General features: G+C 47.1%; 3 protein-coding genes across 4 annotated transcripts; 2 read left to right on the top strand and 1 right to left on the bottom strand.

The window, feature by feature from the left end:
- Positions 1–7,685: 7,685 nt before the first annotated feature.
- Positions 7,686–12,479, top strand: LOC123090452 (uncharacterized). Its single transcript, XM_044511746.1, has 4 exons — positions 7,686–8,370; positions 11,685–11,755; positions 12,069–12,148; positions 12,218–12,479. Exons 1-4 carry the CDS (start codon positions 7,686–7,688, stop codon positions 12,477–12,479), a joined length of 1,098 nt encoding a protein of 365 aa, XP_044367681.1.
- Positions 8,816–11,985, top strand: LOC123089851 (uncharacterized). 2 transcript variants are annotated; one of them, XM_044511410.1, is made up of 3 exons: positions 8,816–9,125; positions 10,262–10,333; positions 11,685–11,985. In XM_044511410.1, the coding sequence occupies exons 1-3, from the start codon at positions 8,891–8,893 to the stop codon at positions 11,780–11,782; spliced, it is 405 nt and encodes a 134-aa protein (XP_044367345.1). In that variant the 5' UTR covers positions 8,816–8,890; the 3' UTR covers positions 11,783–11,985. The 2 variants fall into 2 exon arrangements, with proteins under 2 accessions (XP_044367345.1, XP_044367346.1); XM_044511411.1 differs by lacking the exon at positions 10,262–10,333.
- A 475-nt stretch (positions 12,480–12,954) lies between the features above and the next one.
- Positions 12,955–15,183, bottom strand: LOC123089850 (protein disulfide isomerase-like 1-4). Its single transcript, XM_044511409.1, has 3 exons — positions 15,148–15,183; positions 13,886–13,942; positions 12,955–13,113 (listed from the first exon to the last, which is right to left on the bottom strand). The coding sequence occupies exons 1-3, from the start codon at positions 15,181–15,183 to the stop codon at positions 12,955–12,957; spliced, it is 252 nt and encodes an 83-aa protein (XP_044367344.1).
- Positions 15,184–15,245: the final 62 nt, after the last annotated feature.

Raw genomic sequence — 15,245 nt, 5'->3', positions numbered from 1 at the left:
AAATAGTGACATGATATGGCCAATATCATTTTGCTCCTTTTGATCTTCATCTTCGGGGCTCCATGATCATCATCGTCACCGGCACGACACCATGATCTCCATCATCGTGTCTTCATGAAGTTGTCACGCCAACGACTACTTCTACTTCTATGACTAACGCGTTTAGCAATAAAGTAAAGTAGTTTACATGGCGTTCTTCAATGACACGCAGGTCATACAATAAATAAAGACAACTCCTATGGCTCCTGCCGGTTGTCATACTCATCGACATGCAAGTCGTGAATCCTATTACAAGAACATGATCAATCTCATACATCACATATCATTCATCACATTCTTCTTGGCCATATCACATCACATAGCATACCCTGCAAAAACAAGTTAGACGTCCTCTAATTGTTGTTGCATGTTTTACGTGGCTGCTATGGGTTTCTAGCAAGAACGTTTCTTACCTACGCAAGACCACAACGTGATATGCCAATTGCTATTTACCCTTCATAAGGACCCTTTTCATCGAATCCGTTCCGACTAAAGTGGGAGAGACTGGCACCCGCTAGCCACCTTATGCACCAAGTGCATGTCAATCGGTGGAACCTGTCTCACGTAAGAGTACGTGTAAGGTCGGTCCGGGCCGCTTCATCCCACAATACCGTCGAAACAAGATTGGACTAGTAACGGTAAGCATATTGAACAACATCAACGCCCACAACTACTTTGTGTTCTACTCGTGCAAAGAATCTACGCAATAGACCTAGCTCATGATGCCACTGTTGGGGAACGTAGCAGAAATTCAAAATTTTCCTACGTGTCACCAAGATCTATCTATGGAGAGACCAGCAACGAGTAGAAGGAGAGTGCATCTACATACCCTTGTAGATCGCTAAGCGGAAGCGTTCAAGTGAACGGGGTTGATGGAGTCGTACTCGTCGTGATTCAAATCACCGATGATCCTAGTGCCGAACGGACGGCACCTCCGCGTTCAACACACGTACAGCCCGGTGACGTCTCCCACGCCTTGATCCAGCAAGGAGAGAGGGAGAGGTTGAGGAAGACTCCATCCAACAGCAGCACAACGGCGTGGTGGTGGTGGAGGAGCGTGGCAATCCAGCAGGGCTTCGCCAAGCACCATGGGAGAGGAGGAGTAGGAAGAGAGGTAGGGCTGTGCCAGAACTTCGTGTATAGCTCCCATGCGCCTCCCCACTATATATAGGGGTGGAGGGGCTGGTTTCTTGCCCTCCAAGTCCATTGGGGCGTTGGCCAAGGTGGGAGGAAAGAAATCTCATTATTTCCTTCCCCACCGATTGTTATCCCCCCTTTTAGGGATCTTGATCTTATCCCTTCGGGATATGATCTTATTCCTTCTAAGGGGGGATCTTGGTGCGCCTTGACCAGGGGTGTGGGGCCTTGCCCCCACTACCCACGTCCATGTGGGTCCCCCCATGCAGGTGGGCCCCACTCCGGAACCTTCTAGAACCTTCCCGGTACAATACCGAAAAATCCCGAACATTTTCCGGTGGCCAAAATAGGACTTCCCATATATAAATCTTTACCTCCGGACCATTCCGGAACTCCTCGTGACGTCCGGGATCTCATCCGGGACTCCGAACAACATTCGGTAACCACATACAAACTTCCTTTATAACCCTAGCGTCATCGAACCTTAAGTGTGTAGACCCTACGGGTTCGGGAGACATGTAGACATGACCGAGACGTTCTCCGGTCAATAACCAACAGCGGGATCTAGATACCCATGATGGCTCCCACATGTTCCACGATGATCTCATCGGATGAACCACGATGTCAAGGACTTAATCAATCCCGTATTCAATTCCCTTTGTCTATCGGTATGTTACTTGCCCGAGATTCGATCGTCGGTATCCAATACCTTGTTCAATCTCGTTACCGGCAAGTCACTTTACTCGTTCCGTAACACATCATCCCGTGATCAACTCCTTGGTCACATTGCGCATATGATGATGTCCTACCGAGTGGGCCCAGAGATACCTCTCCGTTTACACGGAGTGACAAATCCCAGTCTCGATCCGCATAAAACAATAGATACTTTCGGACATACCTGTAGTGCACCTTTATAGTCACCCAGTTACGTTGTGACGTTTGATACACCCAAAGCACTCCTACGGTATCCAGGAGTTACACGCTCTCATGGTCGAAGGAAGAGATACTTGACATTGGCAAAGCTCTAGCAAATGAACTACACGATCTTTTGTGCTAGTCTTAGGATTGGGTCTTGTCCATCACATCATTCTCCTAATGATGTGATCCCGTTATCAACGACATCCAATGTCCATAGCCAGGAAACCATGACTATCTGTTGATCACAATGAGCTAGTCAACTAGAGGCTCACTAGGGACATATTGTGGTCTATGTATTCACACGTGTATTACGATTTCCGGATAATACAGTTATAGCATGAATAAAAGACAATTATCATGAACAAGGAAATATAATAATAATACTTTTATTATTGCCTCTAGGGCATATTTCCAACAAACACTTCTTGAAATTTTGTAAGGGATCATCTTATTTACTACCGTCGTCCTAAGTAAACAAGATGCATAATCATAATAAACATCACATGCAATCAAATAGTGACATGATATGGCCAATATCATTTTGCTCCTTTTGATCTTCATCTTCGGGGCTCCATGATCATCATCGTCACCGGCATGACACCATGATCTCCATCATCATGATCTCCATCATCGTGTCTTCATGAAGTTGTCACGCCAACGACTACTTCTACTTCTATGGCTAACGCGTTTAGCAATAAAGTAAAGTAAGTTACATGGCGTTCTTCAATGACACGCAGGTCATACAATAAATTAAGACAACTCCTATGGCTCCTGCCGGTTGTCATACTCATCGACATGCAAGTCGTGAATCCTATTACAAGAACATGATCAATCTCATACATCACATATATCATTCATCACATCCTTTTGGCCATATCACATCACATAGCATACCCTGCAAAAACAAGTTAGACGTCCTCTAATTGTTGTTTGCATGTTTTATGTGGCTGCTATGGGTTTCTAGCAAGAACGTTTCTTACCTACGCAAAACCACAACGTGATATGCCAATTGCTATTTACCCTTCATAAGGACCCTTTTCATCGAATCCGTTCCGACTAAAGTGGGAGAGACTGGCACCCGCTAGCCACCTTATGCACCAAGTGCATGTCAATCGGTGGAACCTGTCTCACGTAAGAGTACGTGTAAGGTCGGTCCAGGCCGCTTCATCCCACAATACCGTCGAAACAAGATTGGACTAGTAACGGTAAGCATATTGAACAACATCAACGCCCACAACTACTTTGTGTTCTACTCGTGCAAAGAATCTACGCAATAGACCTAGCTCATGATGCCACTGTTGGGGAACGTAGCAGAAATTCAAAATTTTCCTACGTGTCACCAAGATCTATCTATGGAGAGACCAGCAACGAGTAGAAAGAGAGTGCATCTACATACCCTTGTATATCGCTAAGCGGAAGCGTTCAAGTGAACGGGGTTGATGGAGTCGTACTCGTCGTGATTCAAATCACCGATGATCCTAGTGCCGAACGGACGGCACCTCCGCGTTCAACACACGTACAGCCCGGTGACGTCTCCCACGCCTTGATCCAGCAAGGAGAGAGGGAGAGGTTGAGGAAGACTCCATCCAACAGCAGCACAACGGCGTGGTGGTGGTGGAGGAGCGTGGCAATCCAGCAGGGCTTCGCCAAGCACCATGGGAGAGGAGGAGTAGGAAGAGAGGTAGGGCTGTGCCAGAACTTCGTGTATAGCTCCCATGCGCCTCCCCACTATATATAGGGGTGGAGGGGCTGGTTTCTTGCCCTCCAAGTCCATTGGGGCGTTGGCCAAGGTGGGAGGAAAGAAATCTCATTATTTCCTTCCCCACCGATTGTTACCCCCCCTTTTTAGGGATCTTGATCTTATCCCTTCGGGATATGATCTTATTCCTTCTAAGGGGGGATCTTGGTGCGCCTTGACCAGGGGTGTGGGGCCTTGCCCCCACTACCCACGTCCATGTGGGTCCCCCCATGCAGGTGGGCCCCACTCCGGAACCTTCTAGAACCTTCCCGGTACAATACCGAAAAATCCCGAACATTTTCCGGTGGCCAAAATAGGACTTCCCATATATAAATCTTTACCTCCGGACCATTCCGGAACTCCTCATGACGTCCGGGATCTCATCCGGGACTCCGAACAACATTCGGTAACCACATACAAACTTCCTTTATAACCCTAGCGTCATCGAACCTTAAGTGTGTAGACCCTACGGGTTCGGGAGACATGTAGACATGACCGAGACGTTCTCCGGTCAATAACCAACAGTGGGATCTGGATACCCATGATGGCTCCCACATGTTCCACGATGATCTCATCGGATGAACCACGATGTCAAGGACTTAATCAATCCCGTATTCAATTCCCTTTGTCTGTCGGTATGTTACTTGCCCGAGATTCGATCGTCGGTATCCAATACCTTGTTCAATCTCGTTACCGGCAAGTCACTTTACTCGTTCCGTAACACATCATCCCGTGATCAACTCCTTGGTCACATTGCGCATATGATGATGTCCTACCGAGTGGGCCCAGAGATACCTCTCCGTTTACACGGAGTGACAAATCCCAGTCTCGATCCGCATAAAACAATAGATACTTTCGGAGATACCTGTAGTGCACCTTTATAGTCACCCAGTTACGTTGTGACGTTTGATACACCCAAAGCACTCCTACGGTATCCAGGAGTTACACGCTCTCATGGTCGAAGGAAGAGATACTTGACATTGGCAAAGCTCTAGCAAATGAGCTACACGATCTTTTGTGCTAGTCTTAGGATTGGGTCTTGTCCATCACATCATTCTCCTAATGATGTGATCCCGTTATCAACGACATCCAATGTCCATAGCCAGGAAACCATGACTATCTGTTGATCACAACGAGCTAGTCAACTAGAGGCTCACTAGGGACATATTGTGGTCTATGTATTCACACGTGTATTACGATTTCCGGATAATACAGTTATAGCATGAATAAAAGACAATTATCATGAACAAGGAAATATAATAATAATACTTTTATTATTGCCTCTAGGGCATATTTCCAACAGATCACTGGACAGAAAAGGAATGCATTGGCAATCTTGGGATAAGATGTGCATTGCGAAGTCACAAGGCGGTTTGGGGTTCCGAGACTTGGAAATTTTTAATGATGCTTTGTTAGCCAAGCAAGCTTGGAGGCTACTTGATAATCCAAATAGTCTTTGTGCAAGAGTGCTTAAAGCAAGGTACTTCCCTAATGAGGGTTTTTTGACGGCGGGCTGCCCAGCAAGTGCTTCTAAGACTTGGAAAGCAATAATCCAAGGAAGAGATATGTTGAAGACAAGACTCATACGGCGAGTTGGCAATGGAGAGACAACGGAGGTATGGCACGATCAGTGGATAGAAGGCACTAGATCAATGAAATCGATGGGTTCTCTCAAGCCAAACTCAGTCCAGTTTGTTTTAGATTTGCTTGACCCAGGTACGAACCAGTGGGATACGGATCTTGTGCGTAGCATATTTTTTTTCCCGTGACGCCGAAGCTATCTTAGCCATGGCGAGACCGTGTGTGGGAGGCGCGAACGTATGGGCATGGGCAAGAGAGAAATCTGGCCTCTTCACGGTCAGGTCTGCATATAGACATGCAATGCAAACGAAGTTACAGACACAGCTGAATGTTGGCTCATCTACGGGTGACTCAAGCATCTGGAAGGCGCTGTGGAAGATTAACGTGCTTCCAAAGATACGGGTGTTTTGGCGGCGTGTGCTAAAAAACGTTTTGCCCTCGTATGGCGAGCTTCAAAGAAGGCATATTAAGCAACTACCAAACTGTCCGATGTGTGGCAATGACAATGAGAACCTGTTTCATTCGCTGATGGAATGTGAGCATGCCATGCGGTTTTGGGAGGTAGCACAGCGTTTCTTTGGTATTGATAGACCACATCTACACCCACTGTCATGGTCTCGAGATCTCCTAGATCAGCGACTATATAAGAAGGAGGAGGCGGCTATTATGATTTCTGTGATGTGGGCAGTAGGGCACTCAAGAAACAATTACACACATGGTGATTTGGTTTATCAACCTCTGAAATCTATGGTGATTATTGAGGAGATTGTTCGGGCACTTGAGATCCCGGAGAGGAAGAAGACCCCAACCACGACCAGACCGAGGTGGATGCCACCAGAAGAGGGGTGGATTAAGATCAATACGGATGGAGCAATGGATATGAGTCTTGTGAGGGGAGGAGCGGGCTATATTGCTCGAGACCATCATGGTGCTTTCATTAGAGCTGGAGGCTCAAGGTATGACGGGGTTACGGACCCGTTGTCCATTGATCTGCTTGCATGCAGGGACGCGATCATCATGGCACAAGACATGGGTGCCCAACATGTATTGATGGAGACGGACTGTCAGGAGATTCAACGATTCTGGGATGCACCTCAGAGATCGACGTGTTATCATCTCATTGTGGAGATGAAGGAGATGTCTACTTGGTTTCAGGGATTCAGGCTACGGTTTTCGGGTCGTCAGACTAATATGGCGGCTCACCGTGTAGCTAGGCATTCGTTAAATTTGAGTGTTTTTATGCATGTGTATGATACAATACCTGGGTGGCTGACTGATTGTTTGCAGTCAGACATGCTAGCGCCTAATGAATAAAGAGCCGGAGGGCGTTTTAGCTTCAAAAATAAATAAATTAAAATGAACACACCACACTAACTAATAAGGTAGCTACCAGAAGCTTTGGTCGTTTCTTTCTCCCGTTCCCACCAAATAAAGCTACTCCTGATCGATCGATCGATCGGTCGGTCGATGTTGCAATGCAATGCAAAAGTCGTAACGTAATTACAGCTTGATCACCGGCCCCTTACCTTACCTTGCGTTTGATGATGGAGCCTTCTTGATTGCTTAGCTTACCAGCTTAGAGGCCGGATGAGCAAGAGAGAATAGTCGTCTGAAACCGTACGTCGTCTCTATCAACCGCTTAATTGCATTGCTCTTACTTGCTTGGATGTATTTCAGCTCCATCGCTACCAACAGCAACGCCCCGGGCCGCCGAACCGCGTGATGGATGGAGTGACATGTCATGGCCATGGCCATGCCAGCCACAGTCGGGTTAACCAAAACCAACCAACCTGATTTTCAATGGAAATTGATATCGACCAATAATAATATAATATATATAATACCATCGTATCCATGAGTGGCATTGGCAGTGGGCAGCCGCAGAGATTAATCACACAGGTTTTGGCCAGCCTGGTGCATGATATATTCATGCATGGTTCAGTTTATTCTTCATTTGCAGTTGCAATTTCATATATCGCCGTCGTCGCAAGCCACACAGACAGCCTTAGCTCCTCCAGGTCGCGTCGCCATGGCTCATCATAAACAATCACATGTATGATAAGGTACGGTACGTTGGGTGGGTGGGTCATGGTCATGGGTGGGTGGGCTGTGCTTCCATAATATCGTTCCTTCCTTCCTTCTTGATCCAACACCACCCATCGTCATATCCATCAGTTGCTGGCTCGAGCTATTCTCCATGTTCATCTTCATCAGAGCTTTAATTTAATTTCGATCAATCTCGGCTGCATGCGTGTCCGCGCTGCAGGGGGCGATGGGAGACGATGGCGGCACATTATTATCTGCTGCTGTAGATGTAGATGATCATGGGCAGGGGCAGGGCCTTCCAGTTCCAGATGAAGACGACGACTACGACGGCATCTCCTCCTCGTCCTCGCCCACCGGGAATAAACATAATAAGCAGACGAGCTGCCTTCTGCCAGCACGCAGCCTGAGATCAACAGATGAAGCAAGTCATCATAGCCAGCAAGCAGACGACGGCGTCCGGTCGCTGTCCTTCTCCAAGATCTTCAGCTTCAGAATGTGGGCGCCCGCCGGCTCATCCCTGTCCATTGATCAACATCAACTCGAGCATGATGATGATTATGCTGCTGCCTCCAGATCAGGCTGCAAGCGCCACCACTGGAGGAGAAACCAAGGAAGAAGAAGAACAACAAGAGGACATCGCGGCCGAGGAGGCGGTGTGCCGCATCTGCATGGTAGCCTGTCGGAGGAGGCGGTGCTGAAGCTGGAGTGCTGCTGCAAGGGGGAGCTGGCCCTAGCGCACAGGGCCTGCGCCATCAAGTGGTTTAGCATCAACGGCAACGGCACCTGCAACGTGTGCAGCCAGGAGGTGCTCAACCTTCCAGTCACCCTGCGACGCCTGCCGGACCCGCTGCTGATGACCCTGCCATCGTTCAGTCGGCGGTGGCTCTGGAGTCTGGAGGCTGGTGGTGCTGGTGATCCTACTACCGCTGCAACCACCACCACCAGCAGCAGATATAGCAGCTACAGATTGGAACCACACTTTATAAAGTGTTTAAATAATATAAAATGCATATAACAGTAGAAAAAACAAATAACTAAATGCCCTTTTCAATTAATAAATTATTAAACTATTTATTTTATTACCCTAAAACTTATGGGGCGATGTCATAATTATTAAAGATCAATTAGGAACTAGTTGCATATTTTTAAACAACAAAGTTTGGAAGAAACTAAATGTAAGACAGAAAAGATAGATAAAACAAATAAAAATAAAAACAAACAAAAATAAAATAAAACAAGAGGCCCCCTGGCCCAACTGGGCCACGATCCAGTTGGCCACCAGGCCGACCAGGCCGGCCCAGATGTTGCCCACCTAACCCCCCACTCCCCCGATAACCTAGCCCACTCCCCACTTCCTCCCCTCGCTACTCCCTCGTTCCCCCACACCGCCGCCACCACACACGCACAGGAGGGGCTCATCGCCCGATCCCCATGGCCACCGCTCGCTGTCGCGAACCAGCGCGGCCACCGGCCTCCATTCGCCGCACCTACATGCCCATCAGTTGCGCCAACCTCCTCTTCAACGTCTTCGCCCATGAGATCAAGCCCGGGACCCCTACCTCGCCGGATCGACCACGTCTCCCCTCTTTGCCCCGCTCCCCGCCGCCGTTCGACTGCCACCTCGCCGGACTCCGTCGAGCCTCGCCGGCGAACCCCTGCATCGGGGGTGAGGATCCCCTTTCCCTCCCCCTCTAGTTCGTCCGCATCTCCTTCCCCCCGGACTGGCCTCGCCTCTGCCTTGGGCGCCGCCGAGCCAGCCCCTACCCGTGCCCGCACCTTGCTCACGCCCCCGCGCCGTCCGGACGCCGGTACCAGCCGCGCGCCCGTGTCCCTCGCCGCGGTTCCGGTTAGGCGCGTCGGCGCCCCTTGCCGCGGCCTCGCTTGCCGTCTGAACCGCTTGGGTCCGCCCCCACGGGCACGCGAACGCATGCCCGCACCCACTACCGTCTCTCCTCTCCGCGTCGTCGCCTCGCCCCGAAGACGCTCGAGGCCGGCCATTCGATCGCCGGAGCCGCCGCCCACGTGAACGCCGTCGTCCTCTGTGCTCGCAAGCGGGCACGGACGCACCCACACATGTTTAACAGAGGGTTGACCCACTAACATGTGGGCCCTCTTTTAATTAAAAGTTTGCTAAATAATCACTCAATGACACATGGGACCACCTCTAGTTAAACCTGTTTGAATCAGTAAATAACTCTGTTTCAAAATAAATAAATAATAATAATGTATAATAAATAGTAAATAAAAAATTAACTAATTAATTACATTAATTAATTCAGTTTAATTAACCTAATCATTTGGTAAAACTAATTAACTCTGTTTAGTTAATCTGAATCTATGACGAACGGATCCCACCTGCCAGGGTTGACCCAGTCAACCTTTGGCCCTGATGACTTCATGATGACATCATGCTGACGTCCTAATTGCAATTTCTAATTAAATTCATTTTATTAATTCTGGGAAATGATTTAAAGCATTAAAAATCAATATAAAGTAAACTGTAACTCTGATGAACAAACTTTATATATCAAAGTTGCTCAGAACGACGAGACGAACCCGAATACGTAACCACATATCCGTGTGACGCCTCTAAATACCTGAACATGGGACATTCCCCCTCCGGGCACCTGTTTGACATTTGTCCGGAACCGGGAAAACTTCCCCGGATGGATTCCCCCTTCCTCGGTATCGTGTAACCGTATGTTAGGACACACCCGGCACTGCTTATTGCCATGCTATGCTTTGTGTTGCCTTGGTTGCTGTGTATTTACTGTTTCTTTCCCCCTCCTTCTCTCTCGATAGACCCTGAGACTGTCGGCAACCCCCAGTACGACTATGGTGTCGACGACCAGTCCTTTGCAGCAGAGCTTCCAGGCAAGCAAACCCCCTTGAGCATCCCGATATCGCCTATTCCTTCTCTCTACTGCTTGCATTAGAGTAGTATAGCATGTTACTGCTTATCGATTAATCCTACTCTGATGCATAGCATGTCCTTGCTACTACTGTTGATACCTTACATGTAATCCTAAATGCTTAGTGTAGGACGCTAGTATTTCATCAGTGGCCCTACACCTTGTCCATCTGCTATGCTATACTATCGGGCCGTGATCACTCGGGGTGATCACGGGTATATATACATATACTTTTTACTTGATACATGTTGTGACTAAAGTCGGGTCGGCTCGTAGAGTACCCGCAAGTGATACAGGTAAGTGGGGGCTCGAGGGGCAGGTGGTTCCATCCAGGTAGTGATGGGCCTGGGTTCCCGACGGCCCCCGAGGATACTTTGTGGCGGAGCGACAGGGGCAGGTTGAGACCACCCAGGTGAGAGGTGGGCCTGGTCTCTGGGCGTTGTCCGCGGTTATTTCAAGATAACACGCTAAACAAGATGGGATATTTGATCTGAGTCTGGCTACGGCCTATACGCACTAACCAACAAAACATGGGCAAGTTATGGGCAGCTCAGCGTCGTGATATCAGCCGAAGCTTTCAAATGACGTCAGCGAAAGAGCGATGCGCGCCGGTTTGGACTGCGTTAAAGTAACCGCTGTGATCATGTGGGTTGCCAGGTCTGTTTTCGGCCGCCCACGTATCGTCGGATAGCGCACTTGGCGATGGGCCCAGACCCCTGCGTGTCTAGGTGATGACGAGCTGACCTCTCAGAGAGCCTAAGTAGGACTGCGACGTGTCGATTCTCCCGAGGCCGGACATGACCCAGAAAAGTGTGTGCGGCCGGAGGAGCAGAGAGCGTGTTGGGAATATGTGGTGCACCCCTGCAGGGAAGTTTATCTATTCGAATAGTCGTGTCCCTCGGTAAAAGGACGACCCGGAGTTGTATTCCGACCTCATGATAACTAGAACTGGATACTTGATAAAACACACCCTTACAAGTGCCAGATATACCCCGATCGTCGCTTTTCCACAGGTCGACGAGGAGAGGATCGCCGGGTAGGATTATGCTACACGTGGTTACTTGGTTAACTTACCATCTACTCTCTTCTCCCGCTTCAAGATGGAGGTTACCAGAAGTGTAGTCGTCGCTAGGACTAGCTTCTCCCCCCCCCCCTTATTCCGGCATTCTGCAGTTTAGCCCACAGATACTACCCCCTTCATTGATACCAATGCATATGTAGTATAGATCTGATGTAAGTCTTGCGAGTACTTTGTATGAGTACTCACGCTGCTTTGCTACTCCTTTTCCCCCATACCCGATTGCTGCGACCAGATGACGGAGCCCAGGAGCCAGCTGCCACTACCGTCGATGGCTACCTCTACTCCGACAGTGGCTACTTCTACGTTCACGATGCTGACGGCCAGGAGTAGGATCGGAGGTCCCAGGCAGGAGGCCTTGCCTTTTCGATCGTTCTTGTTTTTGTGCTAGCCTTTTTAAGGCAAACTTGTCTAATTGATGTCTGTACTCAGATATTGTTGCTTCCGCTGACTCGCTTGTTCTCGAGCTTCTGTATTCGAGCCCTCGAGGCCCCTGGCTTGTAATATGAAGCTTGTTTTATTTCAATTTGTGTCTAGAGTTGTGTTGTGATATCTTCCCGTGAGTCCCTGATCCTGGTCGTACACATTTGCGTGTATGATTAGTGTACGGTCAAATCAGGGGCGTCACACCAGGAGGTACGTGTGGATCTACTCTGCGGTGCAGTTCCTCTTCATTGTGCTCTTCACGCACCTTAACTTGCTTCACATTTGATGTCATCATCCTGCTGAGCTGTGTTGTGCTGTGTGAATGTGAAAACCAATATAATCCAAGCAGGTGTCGATGCAAGCCGTGATCGCCATCATCCTGTCCACCTACGCGGGCTTCAGCGTCGCCGTCTGCACCAACTCCGCCCTCCTCCAGATTCTCAGATGGAGGGCCAGGCACGTTGTGACCACAACCGCTACAGCTGCCGACGCTCAGGGCCAAGGTTCCAGTTCCAGGGACAGGGAGCCACCAGCACCAGTGGCAGTGGCGGAGCCGGACCTTGAGATCGCTCAGCCTCATGCTCATGCTCCTGCTCCTGCATAGAGCGCTCCCCGCCTCCCCTTCACCATATATAGTACAGTATCATTCATCCAGTCGTCATCTGCTCTCTCTGTATACATAGTTATATACTCCATTCCATTCCAGGAGAGTTCACACCAGCAGCTCCAACCAGCATTGTTTGTTTGTGTGTATATAATGATACATAGCTCCGCCTTTTGTTTTCCATGACCTCCATCTCCATGTATGAATGACCTATAAAATATTAAAAATCTGAACACCATCTTTCGTCAAAACTGAAAGCAAAGACAGCAAAAGAGAAGAAAATATTTAATTTTATTTGACTATATGCCGATTTGTTCCGATTTCACTCCTCTAAGTCCTGAAGCCGACCACTCTTCTTCTGCTAGTACCTATTTACGCTCCTCCCTCATCATCCAGCAAAGGAAGATTGCAGAGGAGGATTCACATCCACCTCAAAACTAACAGCCAACCCTCAGCTTTATGATACTTCAATGCCCTATAGTTCGTCCTTCAGGTTCGTACCATAGCTCTTCACACCCTCCTTCTGAGTACTCTCGGTTCTTGACTCCTGGCGCTTCAACTTGAAAGGGATGCTAGCATGTTTCTTGATGAACTTGTACATATCTACCACTGTCCGCTCCCCCTCAAAAGTGATCTGAAAAGGTATAGCAAAAATAAATCAACACACTGAATCAGTCAATGTTCATAACTTAGGAGATGCATGTGACCCCAAACGTTTTCCTGTTGCCTGGTCAACTAATACCTGGTTGAGGAGAACTAAGCTTCTCCCATAACTACAAATTGGTTTTATCGGAGAAGCTTGAGACTCCCTCCGTCCCAAAATAAGTGTCGTTTTGGGTTTTCGTGCCACACGTTTGACTTGATTTATAGAAAATGTGTGCAACATTTGTTTCTTCAAATAAATTTGTTAAAAAACTAGATGTAAAGATCTTTCCGATGATACTAATTACTTAGTATAAATATTAATATATTTTAATACATAATTAATCAAAGATATTTCTCGAGAAGAACAACACTTAATTTGGGACAGAGGGAGTATGCGACAAACAATAAATAAAATCAACACACTTATCCTATGGTGTTCCATGGCCATTTCAGCTCCTCTTTTGATCTTAACTACTAATCTACTGGATCTGCCATTCCTCACGTCACTAAATACTAACAGTGAACTGAATTTTCGACCAGAGAGAGCGAGCTACACCATAGGACCACATGAAAAATCACGAAATGTTTAAAGGTATGGATGATTGTCAATGCAAGCATCATGAGCCAGGAACGGGTTTCTGTTTTAGGTGCAGTCCCAACAAAGCATAGAGATATGACTGCTGAGAATAATAATGTGGTTAATGCCTAACAGATTCCACACTTCAATCAACAAGTAAAACGATCGAGTCATAAGCACTTACAGGCTCAAAGCTTTTCTTCCCAGCTGGATAGAAGAAAATAGTTGGGTATCCGTCAGACTGTAACAGGAACCCAAGTGTCAGATTTGTATCATGCAATGGTAGTAAAACTGAACATAATGCATATCAGCAAACAGTTATTCGCATTGCCCCATGCACCAAAATTCAAGAAGACAACCTAAGACTAGCCACAGTGGGAGTAACTTCGGTAGTAACATCGAGTCCAACTCAGCAAATTTGCTTATGTGGCAATGAGTTAAGGAGGAGAGATGTAGTACTAGTAACTTAGCTAGTTACTGTAACATCACATGTCCCAATGCAATATGAGTCTATAACCTAATAAATGAAGCTTTGCATGTTACCACACTTATGTTACTACCAACTATGAAGGTAGTAACATAGTCTAGGGATATGTGTATGTTACTAGTGTATGTTACTATGCATTGTGGCTAGTCTAAGGAGATTGCCAAATTATGTCTACAATAAGAGTCACGATTAATCAAGTGTGTCCAAGTTCAGCTAATATCTAAGTTCATTGCTATTAGTGCTACTAGTTAGATTTCAGCTTGCAGTTAACAACAATAATGGACAGATCATATGAGCAATTGACTGCATTAATTAGGAGAATATCATGGGCAGTAGCGGATCTACAGCCCGGGCTGCCCTTGCTGCAGACTTGGTCTTGGACAAGATCACAAGAAAACATCACTCGAGCTACTAATAAAATGTGTAGAACGTTATAAAATCACAAAAGATTAAGACTAATTTAACTGAGTCAGCCCTGGTCCAAGACAATTTCTGGGATGCGCCACTGATCGTGGGCAGGTTAATAGAATAATAGCCCTGAATCAACTATATATATGTGAGAAAAAGATGTGGCATAGCCAGCAAATTAGTGCTCCCCTTGATGATGTTTATTTAATGCTAGCTTTAGAATCCGTGCTGCACTATACACTACAAACTATGAACAGAGATATGCTCAAAATTATTAAGTTGGTACTGGCTATAGATACTGTCATTAAAACACATTTTTCTAGCATTAAAGTCATTATAAATCCTAGTGACATAATAAGTTACAAAAACATAAAGGTCAAAGTAACATTGAGATACTGTAATACTCCCTCCGTCCGGAAATACTTGTCCTAGAAAAGTATTTCCGGACGGAGGGAGTATGTTTTAAAAAAGATAAATATAAAAGGAAGCAAACCATTTTCAAGAAAATGCATAATCAGCCAAAACCAACCATCAAAGGCAGTAATGCAAACCTTTGCATCTGGATGCTCATTTGCAGTACCATCCATTTTAGCTATCACAAGGGAGTCAACACCACGTAGATGCTTGGCTAGTTTTTTGTAAGTAGGCT

This window comes from Triticum aestivum, chromosome 4B (assembly GCF_018294505.1).
Source record: "Triticum aestivum cultivar Chinese Spring chromosome 4B, IWGSC CS RefSeq v2.1, whole genome shotgun sequence".
Lineage (NCBI taxonomy): Eukaryota > Viridiplantae > Streptophyta > Magnoliopsida > Poales > Poaceae > Triticum > Triticum aestivum.
This window is presented reverse-complemented; position numbering and strand designations above follow the sequence as displayed.

What these genes read in the sequence shown, in the direction of transcription:
- LOC123089851 (XM_044511410.1), top strand. Translation starts at nt 8,891, where the DNA reads ATGGCCACCGCTCGCTGTCGCGAACCAGCGCGGCCACCGGCCTCCATT. An exon ending in GGCGAACCCCTGCATCGGGG is followed by an intron (nt 9,126 to 10,261) that starts GTGAGGATCCCC and finishes CTCTCTCGATAG; the next exon opens with ACCCTGAGACTGTCGGCAAC. An exon ending in CTTTGCAGCAGAGCTTCCAG is followed by an intron (nt 10,334 to 11,684) that starts GCAAGCAAACCC and finishes TGCTGCGACCAG; the next exon opens with ATGACGGAGCCCAGGAGCCA.
- LOC123089850 (XM_044511409.1), bottom strand. Translation starts at nt 15,183, where the DNA reads ATGGATGGTACTGCAAATGAGCATCCAGATGCAAAG. An exon ending in ATGAGCATCCAGATGCAAAG is followed by an intron (nt 13,943 to 15,147) that starts GTTTGCATTACT and finishes TTCCTGTTACAG; the next exon opens with TCTGACGGATACCCAACTAT. An exon ending in GGAAGAAAAGCTTTGAGCCT is followed by an intron (nt 13,114 to 13,885) that starts GTAAGTGCTTAT and finishes ATACCTTTTCAG; the next exon opens with ATCACTTTTGAGGGGGAGCG.
- LOC123090452 (XM_044511746.1), top strand. Translation starts at nt 7,686, where the DNA reads ATGGGAGACGATGGCGGCACATTATTATCTGCTGCTGTAGATGTAGAT. An exon ending in TCTGGAGGCTGGTGGTGCTG is followed by an intron (nt 8,371 to 11,684) that starts GTGATCCTACTA and finishes TGCTGCGACCAG; the next exon opens with ATGACGGAGCCCAGGAGCCA. An exon ending in CCGACAGTGGCTACTTCTAC is followed by an intron (nt 11,756 to 12,068) that starts GTTCACGATGCT and finishes CGGTCAAATCAG; the next exon opens with GGGCGTCACACCAGGAGGTA.